The sequence below is a fragment of the Herpailurus yagouaroundi genome, unplaced genomic scaffold (assembly GCF_014898765.1).
Source record: "Herpailurus yagouaroundi ecotype Mexico unplaced genomic scaffold, PumYag 29, whole genome shotgun sequence".
Taxonomy (NCBI): domain Eukaryota; kingdom Metazoa; phylum Chordata; class Mammalia; order Carnivora; family Felidae; genus Herpailurus; species Herpailurus yagouaroundi.
The window spans coordinates 39,088,730-39,105,956 of record NW_024412377.1 but is presented as its reverse complement, the minus strand read 5'-3'; the positions used below and the strand labels follow the sequence as shown (position 1 = coordinate 39,105,956).

At 36.4% G+C, this 17,227-nt stretch overlaps 1 protein-coding gene across 1 annotated transcript in view; it reads right to left on the bottom strand.

The window, feature by feature from the left end:
• The window catches only part of ITGA1 (integrin subunit alpha 1), a 169,103-nt gene that overhangs the window by 44,530 nt on the left and 107,346 nt on the right, over positions 1-17,227 (bottom strand). Inside the window, exons 10-15 of the mRNA XM_040496802.1 lie at positions 16,281-16,354; positions 15,474-15,618; positions 10,476-10,618; positions 7,451-7,594; positions 5,967-6,224; positions 3,212-3,342 (exon numbers count right to left, since the gene is read on the bottom strand). Of these exons, the coding sequence (XP_040352736.1) occupies positions 3,212-3,342; positions 5,967-6,224; positions 7,451-7,594; positions 10,476-10,618; positions 15,474-15,618; positions 16,281-16,354 (895 nt within the window). The remainder of the gene's footprint in view (positions 1-3,211; positions 3,343-5,966; positions 6,225-7,450; positions 7,595-10,475; positions 10,619-15,473; positions 15,619-16,280; positions 16,355-17,227) is intronic.

Genomic DNA, 17,227 nt, shown 5'->3' with positions numbered 1-17,227 from the left:
AGCATACACATGTATTGTAACCTATTTACTCAATCCTTTCTTATGGTACATTTGTGTTAATTTGTTTTTTATTAAAAAAGCTTTTTTAATGTTTATTTTTATTTTTGAAAGAGAGGGAGAGAGAGAGACAGAGAGTGAGCAGGGGAGGAGCAGAGAGAGAAGGAGAGACAGAATTTGAAGCAGAGCCAGGATCCATGCTGTCAGCACAGAGCCCGATGTGGGGCTCAAACTCACAAACCAGGAGAATGTGACCTGAGCCCAAGTTGGACGCTGACAAAACTGAGCCACCCAGGCACTCCTGTACTAATTTGTTTTTTAAAAAGTTGCTAGCACAGTGCTGTGATGGCTCTAAAGATTCTATATCTTAGATAAAGATTAGAGTTTTAAAAATTTTTCAGAAATTGGGACGCCTGGGTGGCTCAGTCAGTTAAGCGTCTGACTTGGGCTCAGGTCATGATCTTGCAGTTCCTGAGTTCAAGCCCTGCATTGTGCTCGGTGCTGACAGATCAGAGCCTGGAGCCTGCTTTGGATTCTTTGTCTCCCTCTCTCTCTGCCCCTCCCCCACTCATGCCCTATCTCTCTCTGTCTCTCAAAACTAAATAAACACTAAAAACTTTTTTTTTTAATTTTAGGAACTAAATTCTGTGTTAAAAAGTGTAAATATTTTAAGGCTTTTTAACACTTATTGGCAAATACCTTCTAATGTGTTTTAACCAGTTTACTCTTTCACCAGCAATGAATGAGCATGTCTAATTTCCTGCATAGTAGTTTGGATACTCCAAGAATGAAGCTCCCCACTGCACATCTCTCTGCCCCAACCCGGTCTTTAAAGGGGTTATGGTGCAATCTATTCCACATGATAGGGCTCTCAATATCTGTTCCTGGACGTCCCTGACTGCTGGTGGGCCTCTGTTTATTGCCTGCCATCTATATCCACTCTCAATCCCTCCTTCAGCATTGTGAAGTCTTGGTCTTTGTGTCCCTGTATGCTGGTTTGGTCCATTCTGCTGGGAGTGACAGGGACCCAACTCTGTCATTTTGGCCCATTAATGATAAAGCACTGACCGGCAGCAAAAGAGGTCATAAGTAAGTCTTCAGAGCTTTGTAAGAAGGCTCTGAAACAAAACTGGAGAGTAAAAATTGCCCTTATTGTATGTACGTATGTGTATATATATATATATGTAGCATATATACATATATATGTGCATATTGCATATATATTCATATTGCATATACATAAAAATAGATATATTTAATATGAGAGTGAATACAATAAATATGTTTGAGTTAAGGTTATCATAATAAATTAATTCATGATTACCAGTTCATACAAAAAGTAAATATACCCTTTGTTGCTGACACTGGTGATTTCAGCTCGTTTTGGGTCTGTCATCCCCAAAGTCACAGCTACTTGCTGCCTGGAATTCTCCTTTCCTAGGCATCACCTTACAGTTTTCTTTCTCCCTCTCACCCCCCACCCCCGCACTGTACAGTTAAAACATTTCTTAACATAATAGTTATTATCTGCGTACAGTTTAATATGCAATTTGTATTTGGCCATTAGTTCTTAAACAGTATCTCTTTTTAAAATGTTTCTTTTCCTTGAGTTTTTTTTTTTTAATTTTTTTTTCAACATTTATTTATTTTTGCGACAGAGAGAGACAGAGCATGAACGGGGGAGGGGCAGAGAGAGAGGGAGACACAGAATCGGAAACAGGCTCCAGGCTCTGAGCCATCAGCCCAGAGCCCGACGCGGGGCTCGAACTCACAGACTGTGAGATCGTGACCTGGCTGAAGTCGGACGCTTAACCAACTGCGCCACCCAGGCACCCCTTCCTTGAGTTTTTTAAGTTGAACTATAGTTGACATATAATTTTATATTAGTTTCAAATGTGTAACATAGTGATTCAACAATTATATTCATCACCTTATGCTCACTACAATAAGTACAATTGCCACCTGTCACCATACAATGCTATTACAATGTTATAAATTGTAATTATAGTTGCAATTAGTTATCTTAAATTATGACAAAGTCATCTAGTTTCAGGTCTCTATCTTCACTACTTTTCTAGATAATATTTTTGGGGAAAAGACCATTGATATTTGTTTCCATCTAAATTACTTTAAACTAATGATTGATTTGGAAGAATCAATATGTGGACTTTCCATCAAAGCACATGGCATAAATATAAATATATTTTTTATATTAAATATTTCCATTGTATGTATTTTTAATTTCTTTTTTTTAAGTTTATTTATTTTGAGAGAGAGAGAGAGAGAGAGAGACAGAGAGAGTGCCACAAGCAGGGGAGAGGGGCAGAGAGGAGAGACAGAATCCCAAGCAGGCTCCATGCCATCAGTGTAGAGCCTGATGTGGGGCTCAAACTCACAAACTGGGAGATAATGACCTGAGCTGAGATGAAGAGTCAGACGCTTAGCCAGTTGAGCCACCCAGGTGCCCTTTTAATTATATTTCTTAATGAAGTTTGAAACATTTAAAAAATTATCACACGAAATTTATCTTAAGATTATCCTTGATTTTTTAGTCACTTTTCCTCCCAAAAGAACCCTTTTTGAAATTGTGTTTTTTAACTAGTTAAAATGGGGTTATTAATGACATTACCCAATAAATTATTTTATTAATAAATAAGTTAATAAGTAAAATGGTATTAATATATATATCTGACCATTGACTAGAATTTTAGAATGAACTGAAATTAATTTGAGGATGCAGACATTTTAAAGGCTGAGTAGAGATATCATTGAAGATGCTTCTATGCTTGACCAACAATGTATATACAGACAATGACGTACAATTGTCTAATTACATGTATTAGGTAAATGAAGAATGAAGAATCAATTACCATAAAAGTCTGTGAACAACTCAAAGTTAGGGATGGTTTCTTATTTATATAATTCTCTGTGAGGCCCTCTTTCTCTCCTATGCTGCTCCCTAAAACAGAATACCTACCTTAGTGCTGAGCACATAACAGATACCCCAAATTAAGGGTTGATTCTACTTGTTTCTTTAATATGGTTTCTTTATTTTTAAGATTTATTGACTTCTCCAGCTTCTTGAACTACGTAACTTTTATCTAAATAACAGAGCATAAAGGAAAATATTTGGTATGAATGAGCTCTAGTCATACCGAGCTCTGGAACTATTTGTGAAATGTTATGACTAATAGGATGTTATTAAAATACATACCAGAAGAGGGCAGCACCACCAAGGCCCCCAATTGTCACATCAGTCAGACCGTCCCCATTTAGATCCATTTCTCCATGGATAGACTGGCCAAAAAATTTCAGTGTCTTGCCATCTCCACCTGACGCAATACGCTGTGAAAGTACCAACAGAGAGGTTTTATGCCAGAAGAGTATATTCAAAAACAGTTTTAAATACATCTGAGAACTTGGATTGGTTAACATAATATTAAATTTAAAGACCTTTTGGAAAACTGCCCAAGAAGCCCCTCATGTGGAGACAAGATGAATTACTCAGATGTTACCAAAAGTTATTCTTTTTATAGTACAGACAAAATAATTTCAGGGTCACTGACACCAGAGAGAAAAAAATTATATAACGTCATCTTGTCTAATGCTCAAGGAAAACATTAGTGAGTAACTGGCTCTTCCTTTCTAGTTTCCACTCAGTCCCATAAAACAGAGTTATTTGAAGATACTGGAACCTTGAAAACACATCATACAAGCAAGAGGGGGAGTAGATGTTTGTCCTAGGGGTCAGTTTAGGGGTCAATGAATTGGGGGGCTGGGTATAAATAGCACATTCCATCAGATACATTTTCCAATATATGATCTTCTTTGTTAAAGGTCAAGGGCACTATAAAATCGATAGGCACAAATGAATATGGAGTTCTTGAACATTGATTTGTGCACACTGTGTACACCCATACATAGTGTGTTTAAAAGTTGTACTTCCTGGTTTAGCTTTGACTTAAGCTGATAACATGTATATTTTTAATTTTAGAGAGAGGGAGAGTGAGAGAGAGAGAGACAGAGGAGATTCCTGAGCAGGCTACACACTTAGGGAGGAGCCTGACGCAGAGCTTAATCCCACAACCCTGGGATCATGACCTGAGCTAAAATGGAGAGTTGGACGCTCAACCATCCAGGGGCCCCTAAGCTGATAATATTTTCATAGAACTGATAGCAAGAAGAAAGGACTGACAGACCCTCCCTAAACTTGGGGGTCTTCTTATCCTCTTGTTTTTCACTTAAAAACCATAAATTCAGAAGCCAAACAAGGCAAACCAATAGAAACATTTTTCATGCTTAAATATTTGTGGCTCATTGGGAAATATTTCCTTATGTTTTCAGGAAACAAATCAGGAGATATCAGCCTCATTGGTTCTAGAGGAGTTCATTCAGTTTGATTCTGGATTATTCCCCACACAAGCAGCACCTCTGGTTACCATGGAAACAGGTAAGCACACCCTCACCTATCCTTGGGAAAGCGTTTTTCCAATAATTAAGCAAAATCAACTCTAATATTCTTTCTTGTGGTTATTTAAAGCTGCATCTTGAGTTAGCCACCATTTTACAAAATAAATTTCTTATGACAGTCTATTCCTATTATTAGTGATTTAAATATCCTCTTGTTTCTACTGCAAATGCCATTCCACTGAATTTTCAGGATTAGTAGTGAAGGAATAAAGTGGTAGGACACAAGAAAGAAACTCCTTCCTGCAATTCCTAATTGCGTCACATTCCCGTGGTTAATATTGTCTGTTTTCAGTTAAGTAATACCATGAAATATTTGCTTTGAAAGAAACAAATAATTTACTGAATGGATGGAAGTGTTGTTACTGAAACATGCCCTTTACTTTATTGTTTCATTAATGTCATTATGGCTTTATGAAAAATTAAGTACAACTTCACAATACATGAATGGATTTTGAGAATTCTCTTGACTACAGTATGGAGAGAACAGTCAAATATAAAAAGAAATAATTGATGTCCCAATTTTCTTTTCATGTTATATAAGTAGTTCAATGCCTAACTACCATGGTTACTTAAAAATCAGACAATTACATTAGAAGAATTCCTTTAAACTCTTCTGTAAATTTGTATTTTGCTCATGTAGGAAAAAATTACATTTATGGATTAGAATCATTAACTGACAATAAATTTAAACAAGAACAACAGAAAATCCCTTGTAGGTTAAGCTTAGTTATTCAGATTTTTTTTCTAGGAGGGATTACTTGTGAGGAAATTATAAACCTTCAGGAACACAAATTCATTTGATGAAAATATACTAATTTAATTCATAAATATAAATGTAATGCAATTTCATTACAACAGCATGGATACTGAATATAAATACAATAATCTCATCTTCTTTATTGGCTAAATTATATCATTATTGTTCTTTTATTTAGAAAGTGGTATCCTCTGGGGTGCCTCAGTGGCTCAGTCGGTTGGGCATCCAACTCTTGATTTTGGCTCGGGTCATGATCTCACGGTTCATGGGTTTAAGCCTCGTGTTGGGCACCATGTTGACAGCACAGATTCTGCTTTGGATTCCCTCTCTCTCCCTCGCTCTCTGCCCCTCACCTGCTTGCTCTCTCTCTCTCTCTCTCTCTCTCTCAAAACAAATAAATAAGCTTTTAAAAAATAAATAAAAAGAAAGTGGTAACCTCTGTTTAGGATCAGGCACATTGCAAATGTTAAATAGTGTCATCATAAAGTGTTCTTTTGTTTTTTACCATTTTGAAAGCTCAGATCATGGAGCCATGGCAAAAGAAAAAGCAGAAAAAAATAGAAAAGAGGATAAAATACAAAAAAATGCTTCTATAAAGAAAACTTAAAAAGGAATTAAATCTAGTTTTCCAATAGAGTCAGAAGAAAAAAAAAAAAATAACTCATGAAGCAAGACAAGAAGCAAGCCTAGCATTGAACCCGCTTAATGTTTAAGGGCGGGAATAGTAGGTTGAACTTCTTACTTGTGCATACTCTTGCCTTATAGTCTTTCCACTCCCATGATAAATGTACACGGCTCCCCCATGATCATCTTCCAGGGGAGCTCCTATCACAATGTCATCAAATCCATCAAGATTGAGGTCTCTCACAGCAGCAATAGCTGTTCCAAAACGAGCCCCACACGGCTCATTTTTGTTTTCTTTAGTGCATGAATTGTGCTTCAGAGATGAACAACAAGTCTGCTTAATGGGTTCCAGGCTCATTTGATATTCAAACCTTGTCTGGAAGAAAGATAAACAGGATACTTATGAATTTCTATCGTTACAACAGCACAGTGAAATTTTTAAGTACGTACTAAATCAGAGCTATTAAAAACCATTTGTATATCAACAGTAAAGTTTGTAAAATTTCTTAAAAATTGTGGTTATCTGAGAGCAAAGTTAAAGATTTTAAAGAACAGATTGTAGAAGTGTGGGGAAGAAGACATATTGAGCATTTTAATGGATTCTCTTTTTAATGCAATCAAGTGACTATATAACTCACAGCATGCTTTTAAAACCAAATAACTGAATTTTTAAACCCTCAGTTCAGGTTGTTATCCTTTCTTCATCCAATATTTGCTTCTCTGAAAAGTCTCTATACAGTCTCCTCCACAGGGTAAAGAGAAAATTTACTCTATTCAAAAAGTAAGCTTTTCCCAAAGCTATCTAGGGCAACCCCCGTGCACACACCCCCCCCCCCAAACTCAGTAAAGGTCAGAAAGTACTAGTAATGATGGACAGGAACACACTTTCTAGGAAAACAAGGAAAAACAGCAAGGACCAAAGAAATTTATGGGAGGAAGCAAACAAAATGATAGGAAGAAAGGTATACAATTTATGAATTAAAATAATTAATATGGAGAGACTCTAAGAATTTAAAAAGCTAAAGAGATAAGTACTGACTTTGCTGTAAAAAGCAAAAACCCTTCTAACAAAGACATCAAGAATTATTTCATCTACAAATGATGTCGAAAGTCAGGAGTGGAAAACAAAACCTCACTCCAGCCCAATGAAGTATTCCAAAGACCAAAGTAGTTTACTGTAACTGTCTGATGTCACTGCCTTAAAATTCACTACTCCACAGTCTCTCTGCTTCCCTAGCTTTTTTGGACAGCTAATGCAGTTTTAACTGCTAATGTTCCCAACACCTCCAGGCCAGAGCCTTGAATGGTTGCCCTGTGAGTTTATTTAGCAGTTTAGTGAGATTTATATTTATCTCTATATATTCTGCTAAAAAAGGATAGTTCACAATTCCAAGCAGAAAGCATCCAATGGTTTGAACTACTTTATTAGAACTGTAAAATATTCATTTAGAAATGGAGGAGTTGGTGACGGTAAAGGGGCCTGAAAGATTCTTTGCTCCTTTTTCCAAAGTGAGTACAAAATTAGAACTGCATTATTTATTTGAAATTGAAAACAAGGAAGAGATATTCACGAATTTCTACCAAATGCAGAGTGATCATTACCTGATTCAGGGCATACACATACACTTTTCCTTGTTCCTCTTTCTCTGTTCCCATGTACATGGGAGCCCCAACCAGAAGAATGTCAGTATTAGAATCTTTATCAACGTCAAGTGTGGTTAAAACACTGCCAAAGTAGGAACCAATCTAAGGTACAAAACAAAACAAAATAGTGTGATGAACATCAGAAATTCTCAAGAGAGCTAAAGGCTGCATTTCTTTTACTTATAGCAATCTAGAAGAGTATTTGAAATTCAGATATATATAGAAATAGAAATAAAATACAGGAACAGATTCTACCTGGAAGCTCTTTATTGGTTCTTGTGGGAGGCTAATAAATAGACCCATCCCTGAGGATGAGCAGCTGTCATAGATTCTGCAGCTTGAGAGTAAGAGAAATGGCTTCCTTTAGATTTCATCCTAAACACTCTTTCTTCTCCAAAAAGCAGAAAAGATCAGTAATGCCACCATGATTTTGTTAAAGAAAATAAAATGAGAAAAACAATAAAAGGCATTCTGGGATGGCTTCAATATGTTCATTTACAGTAATACGAAAATGTGAATAATATACAGTATGAGGAACTGATTTGTCTTGGAACACTGATGTAGCATTTCACCTTGTAGATTTAGAAAGTTGTTTATTCGACAAAATGGCTAAGTCTTGTCCTAGCACTTGTGGAAGATAGAGAAATATAAAAGGATTGCAGAGGGACCATCTTTTAAAGATACGGATGTATTTTAGGGAAATGCAGGAGACTTACTCTTCATTATCTAAATGCAATAACCTTCCCAAATATTGACCTGGGTTTAATATTTGATGCTCTTGATAATTCTCTTACTGAAACTTCCTGTCTTGGCTTCTATTATTTTAATTTTGGTCTCTTGATTCTGCCACTGTATCATAGGCCACCCTTTGTTTTCATCTTTGCTGGCTCCTTTTTGTCCTCCCATGCCCTAGATTTTGGCTTCCCAAAAGCTATGACCTGCATTCCTCCCCCACCCCCACCACTCACCCTGCCATCTCTTATCCTAGATGGCCAATCCTTCCAAACACTTCCATTACTGAAAATTGCAAATTTCTTTCTATCTTCCTTCTCAAGGTTCCAGTGCTACATTCCCAGACATTGGTAGACACTTAGAGAACTGCTAGACATTGACTTTCAAATGTCCTTTTCTCATAGGTTGTGAAGGGCTTAAAAGGTGTTTTTTTTTTTTTTTTAAGTTGAATAATTACAAACATAAATAAAATGCTGTAAGATCTGGCAACCTTGGGCCTTTATTCCCACAGGGCGATAGCCGTCTGGAGCTGAGTGGGAACTAAATGTTAAGATGACTCAGGAACTGTCCAGGCCATGGTTCCCACCATTTCCTGTTGTCCTCTGTGCAATAGCTTTATTTATTTACTTTACCTTCCTGGCACCCATAATCATTTGAATTTGTGCTCACTGTTACAGGAAACATGTAAAACCAAATACCATTAAAAACATACCTAAACCACTTGAGTTGCTGACATTCTAATCATGGTGCCACCTTTCTCCCAGATTCCCAGGCTTGAAACTTAAACCATTCATAATACAAATCATTTGTGACTTTCACAAGCAATTCTTCACTTCCTGTCTCGTAAACCATTAATAGAGTAATATCAGACGTACGATGTCATACAGGATGCGTCATTTTAGAGTCCTGTCAGTCCCTCCTCATTTGTGTCTACTCTAGTCCTTCCTTTTCCATTTTTATTGGTGATACATCATTTTAGGCTCTCCTCACCTTATCCTTGAGTGACAATAATAGCCTTGTTTTTATTGTTGATGCATTTTCTGATTACAAATGTGGGCAAAGTGCTAATAAAACCCTTTAACAAGACATATATATATATATATATATATATATATATATATATATATGAATCTATATATGAGATTCTGACTTTTGGTTTACTCTCTGCTCCCCCAGACATCTGATGGGGAAAGGATTTCAATTACATCATTAAGCAATCCTGAGTGTGGTAAAAATAATCTCTGATCGGGGATGCCGCATTTAGGCTGTGGGGAACTATAAACACCTGATGGGCTTCCCAGGATGCAGTGACTATCACAACTACGTGCCCTCAGCAGGAGCCCTGGAAGCTGTATCTATGGTGTTGTTATAAAAGATATTGGCTCCTATAAAGAGAGGGTAGCTCTGCGCCTGCCTGACATGTCTGTCTCCTCACACCGAAGCGGTTCTGCTAGGCTGGGGAGTTATGAGCGTGCCTGCAGGAGAGGAAGGCTCACACTGCCCTGCCTTTTGGAGTGGTTGGTGATGGCAGGAGGGTGGCCGGGGCATGTAGTAAGCTGGGCTACTTAGCGAAGCCCAAGTGATTGCTGTGCCATAATAACCAACAGCGTAGATGTTTCTTTTAGTTTCACAATATTTACACATATTTATGTTTGCATATTGTGTGAATAACTTCTTAAACTACTTTTGGTATTTAATATCATCTAACGAGAAGATTTTGATTTTACATGTTATCACTTTCCACTACCTCCAGGAGAAAATCCAAATTCTTTAGTTTGCCATTCAGAACCTCAACAATCAGGGTCCACATTATCTTTTTAACTGGCTCTTCTGCTCTTTCTACCTATCTACGGTCTACCTTTCCCTCTAGACAAGCACAAATGTTACCTGGTATTAAGACTTCTGGCACCAATCCTAGAGTAAAACATTCTTTCCATCTTTAAGATGTACTGTCTGTGCCACAGGCATTTTCATGCTTCTTAATGTTTTAGAACTTTTTTCCTGTATGTATATATCTATCCATTTGTATCTACAGCATCATCTCTACGTTTTACCTCCATTTCCGTGCAACTGAAATGTTCTGGAAGCCAAATATGCAGATATTTTACATTCCTACAAGGAACCCAACACGGGGCCCTGTTTAAGTTTGATGTTGAATATGACAGGACTTTTTGAAGTTTAGGACAATAGATGGGTAATTTAAATTTACATAGAGTGTAAATGGATTAAAACAATAATTTTTCAAGCTTACCTGCTCTCCACTGAGTGTCTGGAGAATCCTGATGTCTCCATCTTCCATCCTGTAGATGACAACCTGGCCCGTGTGATTGTACCGTGGCTGTCCGGCAATGTAGAGCACATCTCCCGAAACCGTGGCGGAGTTCACTGTGTAACCTAACAAAAGAGAGATGCCAGATATACTATCTGACTCCTTAATGTCTACACAGAATAAATTAAGATCCACTTTAAAGGGCTGGGAGGATCATTTGTGTATTTTTACGGACTTCTCTCTTTTTTTTTTTAAATGTTTATTTTTTTTAAGGCAGGTAAGTTTGTCTTGGTGGAAGCTTTTAGCATGCTCTCTGATTATCTACAGCAATTGCTTTGTCCACCCCCCACCTCAGGTTTTCATTGTTTAAAGGCACAAATGATATAACAATCGTGACAGAAGAAGAAAATAAAAAAAAAAACCTTCATAAACTCAATTCACCACTTTGTAATAAATCAATTGTGCTTCATCTGGACAGATATGTCTGTGCTACAGAAATTAAACATTTTATATAGGGGAATCATAGCAAATGTAAGCCTTTTCTGCATTATTGCTGTAGATTTTTAAGCAGTAATGTGAAGTAACTGAAGTTTATCACTCCTAGTTAAGGCATAAAGGCATTGCGTTTCTACTGCAGGACCATTCCCCAATAGAGTAGTAGAATTTTTAGGTGGTTTTTAATTTTCTGATATTATACTTAAGCCTGCAAAGACATCCTTGAACACTTAACATTTTTACTTCTTTTGGATTTTCTTTGATGATAAATTTCAAGGAATAGATTACTGGATCAAATTTTCAGTTCTTTCAGTGTCTGGCAAATTGTTTCCAGAACATTTGTACTAATTTATTCCATGCACAGCCAAAGGACAGACTAGTTTCATCAAACTCTCCCAAACATTGGGTATCATTACTATTATTCAAATTTGTGGATGTTCTAATAGATATTAAGCATAATCTAACAATAATACTTCACTGTGATTTTAATTTGTATTTGTTTGATTACAAAGAGGTGTAGGGTGGGTGGGTTACACAGGTGATGGGGATTAAGGACGGCAGTTGTTGTGATGAGGACCAGGTGCTGTAGGGAAGTGTGGAATCACTATATTGTACACCTGAAACTAAAATTACACTGTTAGCTAACTGGAATTTAAATTTAAAAAATGAGCTTCGACATTCCTCTTTTTTAATTGGGTTTTCTTGCCCATTACATTTTTTTGTGTCTTGAAGGCAGACTATTGTTAATTTTTGAGTGAAGAATTAGATTTATTCCTTGTGCTTGTAGGGAACAGTGCTAAATCAGTGAATAACAATTCTCCTGTGCTGATTTCAACTTTACAGAAGGAAGAAGTGTTCTTATAACCAGATCTGTCCATCAGTGGATCAGAGGGCAGATTATTTTTCCAAAGGCCACAGAACCGCATTTCTTACTAAGAAAAAAGATTACATTGACAATTTATTTTCCAAGTGTTTTCCTGCAAGGCAATAGTTTCACTTTCTTACAGAACTTCTGAGGAGGAACAGAGGTTTTTGTACTAAAATATGTTTAATCTTACAAGTGCAAAAGGAACACAATTCCTCAGGCATATTTTCCTTCAGGCATATTTTCTCCCATTCTCATTTCTTCATCTTTCTTTTAGCTTCTAAAAAAATTATACATAATAAATTGTAGACTGTTCTTTTTCAAACAATTAATGTGTCATAATTCTTCTGTTACTAACCACAATATTGCTTAAAAAATAAAAACTTTAAGGTCATGTTTATATATAAATAAAATAAAAAAGAAGAATGTGCAAAGCAAAGGCTGTTTTATTTCATGTCATTCTACTAAGAAATATTAAGCAAGGATTGGCCTAAGGGAGTTAGTACACTTTGTTTTTGTTTTTGTTTTTTTACCTTACAGAGCTATGAATGCAAACTGATAAAAGAACCTTTAAAAAAATTAAAAATTATGTTTGAGGTTTGGAGTTGTGTGATAATTTAGTTAGTTTTGATAACTTGATAACTAAAACTATTAGCTGAAATCTTCCCAGAGACAGTACCTACTGGTCAGGTAGTTACTGGGTGGAAGCTTAGGAATCCAAAGACAATAAAGAGGGAGAAAAAAAGGAGGCCATGTAAATAAAGTCTAGTTTTCATGAAAGGAAAATAATTATACACATCTAAGTTTAATGTTGTCTTCTGAAAGAAAAAAAGAATTGAAGAGAAAGGAAAATGCATGGCATAGCCTGCTGCATGGATTTATAAAGAATAAGTCCTGTCAGCTTTCACAATTCACTTCCTGGGAAAAGTGCTAGGACCTAGTGAGGTAATGGGAAACAGGTATGCTCTGCTTTGATGTCATGTGTTTGTTTGCCTCACATCTTTACATTTTTTTTTTGAATTTGTCTGGCATGATTAGAAGTGGGAAGACTGTAGGTGGAGGAGGCAGGGAACTTTGACTGTATTCTCACCATCAAAAACACTTGCTAAGTGCATACTGGCCTAAAGCAGTTCCTGGATGACTGACTATATCATGAGAGGTTCGACAACTTCTGTTCCTACTTCTTTCTGGTCATTATTGATTAGTATGAGATTGTTTTGTTTTCTCCATAAGATTTTCCATTGCCTAATGACTTACAATCCACATAGATTTCAGACTAACATATACAAGCTCTTTTTATTTTTCTTAAAAAAAAAATGTTTACTTATTTAGTTTTGGAGAGGGAGAGAGAGAGTGTGTGAGCGGGTGAGGGGCAGAGAAAGAGGGTGAAAGAATCCCAAGCAGACTATGGGTGTGCTGTCTGCAAAGAGCCTGACTTGGGGCTTGATCTAACAAATCCTGAGATCATGAACTGAGATGAAATCAAGAGTCTGACTCTTAAGTTACTGAGCCACCCAGGCACCTTCAAACACTTCCTAATTCGTAATCCACACAGGCAGACATTTTGAAATTCTCATTTCAGATTTAGATTAATATTTGGGGTACAAAGCTATTTTTCTCCCCTATCCCCTTTCTGGGTGCTTTTCTATTTTAAAATAAATTTTATATATCTTAAATGTTATGTTGGCAAAATATCTTATGTGCTAACTTGTGATTAATCTAATGAAATGAATTCTAAAATATAAAAACATCATCTTAGTACATTGTAGACAAAGTACCCCCAAATTTCCTTTTTTGGGAAGAAAGGAATCATATGTTATAAATACTGTGGTCAGGAATGAAGGTTGTCTTAATTTTGTCTTGTTCCAGTGATATCTTTAAGTCTTGAATTCTCCAAGTCTGCTTTAAGCACCATGAATCCAAGCTTTTGGGGGATAATGGATTTAGGGTTCCTAAGACTACTTGGTTTTAAGGAATTTCATCACATAACAAGAAGTCAGAATATAAAAAAATACTACAGTATTATTAAAATGTGTGAACTTAAGATTTGTGGACTTCATGCTGTATCTTTAGTTTTTTAAACGTTGTTAATTTTGAAATGAACACTGGAATAAGAATCAAGATACCTAGATTCTAGTTTCAGGTATGTCATAGGTAGCTGTGACATCATTTTTCAATTCCTTAATATCTTAATTTGGAAAATTGGATATTAACCATATGCTAACATTTCTTCTAATGCATATGAATTTTAGGCCCACCCTCTTTGTGTTACAGCACAATCCTCCAAATATTTAAAAGATATGCAGTGTATATTTTGTTTCCTAACCATCAATTTCTTCAAATTTTGCAGACATTGGGGAAGGAAAGAAAGGAATTTTTTCTAGATCAGTATCCTTTAGATAATATTTTATTGGCACATCCTGGTTTAGCATTTTCTTTTGTAATGTGTGATGTTTAGAACAATGGAATGTTCTAGCTGCTCTCTGACCAGGACAGAATGTAATAGGAATTTTATGAGAAATAAACTAGACTTTCATGAATGCAGTTCAGCATGTGTTAAGGGGTTTAACACTCACATTGTATGTACTGCTTACCACTGTAGTTTTAATTATCTAAATCCCTCAGGCCTTTCATTTTTAAGTCCTACCTGCCTCTACAGTTTTAAGATATGTCTTTGAATAAGGAAATGTATGGACCTACCAGTAAAGACCTCCTACCTTCCTCATAAAATAGAAAGAATCTGGATAGAGAGAAAAAGACTTGCCTCCAGGACAGAAAGATCCCAGAGAGGAATGCTAACATACTAAAATATGAACACTGAAAGTATTTGTTTCCTTAACCGCTGCACCTCCAGCACCAAGAAAATACCTGGGGCAAAACAGGTGTCCCTCAAACATTTGTTGAGTGAGTAAAGTGTTGGGAAACCATATTCTGAGGGTTCTTTTCATCCTAGGCCCTAATTGTTTACTAAGATCATTTAGTGATAGAACACTTCCCTGGTATCCCCTAGGCAGCTCAGTACAGATGGAGAATAAGGTGATAACAGACACGTACCTCCTCATTCCAGAAAAGTCTTTGAAAAATAAGATGACATTACATCATGGGCTTAAGTTCAATATTTGTCTGGTTGTGAATAGAACTATTAAAGAAGAAGCTATATGACAAGACAAATTAAAATTTTATTTTCCAAAATTAGGACTCATAGAAAGAAATGATATAGGATGTTTTAGAAAATATGGGAGTCTGATCTGCAGGATATTAGCTGTGTCAAGGTTTCTCTTTTTACCATCATTTCCTGTCCACCAGGTGCAAAGCTCTTCTTGAAGTTAATGAGAATACCAGACACAGGGAGACTTCAAAAAGTGCACATATCAGCCTAAATCATTCCTGCACTAGGGAGCCCTTCTGAGAAAGTGTGATCTCCATGTTCTAAGATTGCTCAGAAATTAAGGCTGCTTGGGAACTTTCAGGGCTCCTACAAAATGTCTAGCTCTTGGAAGTTATCAGTCTTCACATGGTTATAAGTAAACCTATGTAAATATAAGCAAATAATGCTAAAAATAAAAACAAAACCAAAAATAAACCACAATAATTTTCTATCAATTACATCTAAACTTTACCTAAATAAGAAGCAAGTGGTTCATTCTTTTTGGTAGACTCAACATTAAAGGTTGTGTTTTGAGGGATTATGATTCGATTAGCCTTCTGCATGACGACTGTTCCATTCCAATCATAGGCTCCTACTGCTCCAAGCATGACCCAGTCCTTATATCCAAATAGAGAAAACAAATGACATTTAACAAAGTAGCAAGAACACAGCATTAACAATATGATAGATTCTATTCAAAGTGCTTTACATATATTAACTTAGAATCCTCACAGTAATACTATGGTAACCTGGTAGAGTAACTTGCTCTCGGTTATACAGTACAATTGCCCAGTGAAATGTCAATATTCCTTTGCAGGGACTCAGATGCATTTTTTTTTTCATCAGCTACAAATGATATATTTCCTAATCTTGTCTTTCTGTTTGATTCTGGGTGTCAAGAACCCTAGGTCTTGAATATGGTATTCTAATAAGATCTTTAAATACAATGAGATTGAGAAAAAGATACAATTCATATCATTAGCAACCATTTTAAATTAAGTATTTCATTTAGCCAGATGTATAATTACATAAGGCAGACCTCAAAATGTTTGATTCACAATTATTAGTACGATATAGTGAACTGTGGGATATAACATGTTTTCCTAATATGCTTGTGAAATGCCATTTTCCTACTTTGATTAGAAACATCATCACAGTCTGAATAACTGGGCAAGCCATGAACTGCTAGTTGCACTTATAATGGTGATGCCTGGGCATTGTTTTTGGGAGCAGAAACCTTAAAAAAAATTATTCATTTTCTACCAAGTGGTCAATATACCTGTGAATAATGAGCACTGAAGCCAGTCTGAGACATTTCCATTTCAAATGAAGCTGCTGACTGGTCAGCTGTAGCTTTAACAGAAAAATAAATGACTTTTAGCACACTTGATTTGGAGAAGACAGAAACAAATTACAGACTGGGCTCTTTACCAACCAGAATTTCCAACATCTTTTGGGTATGTTCAGCCACACATTTCTCAACCCCAAATTCCTATGTAGGGCTGGGTAAAGGACAGAGAAGGTTAGCAGAAGGGCCGTGGCTAGATTCTTGACCATTGGCTTCCCCACCCTTGCTGGAGAAGTTGAGAAATGTCCATTCATGCTTCTCCTCCTATACTCTAGCATACTTGCGGATGATATGGCACTTTGGATCCATGTGGTTAAATTCAAAAGTACTGAAGTTGAAAACCTCCTTCTTCTTCTCACATTGTGGGAATCCTGTTCAGACATTAGCCTAAACTTACCCGATATGTTACAGGGCTAAAAAAATCTTTATTCACATATTTAAAGAAGTCTCTTGACTCTACCAGGTCCACTTGCATTTCCAGGTACAGATCCTCTTGGAATTCCATTATGTGATAAAGACTGTAGGGATTCTGGGATTGTGTTTTCTCTAATTTCTGGTGGTAGGTATCACTCACAAATTCAAAGGGGACTTTTTGATGGGTTTTTGGCCACATACCATTCAATCACATATTTTTTAAAGAATCTGTGCCCTTTTTCTTTCTTTCTTTCTTTCTTTCTTTCTTTCTTTCTTTCTTTCTTTTTCTTTTTTTTTTTTTAAATTTTTTTTTCAACGTTTATTTATTTTTGGGACAGAGAGAGACAGAGCATGAACGGGGGAGGGGCAGAGAGAGAGGGAGACACAGAATGGGAAACAGGCTCCACGCTCTGAGCCATCAGCCCAGAGCCTGACGCGGGGCTCGAACTCACGGACCGCGAGAT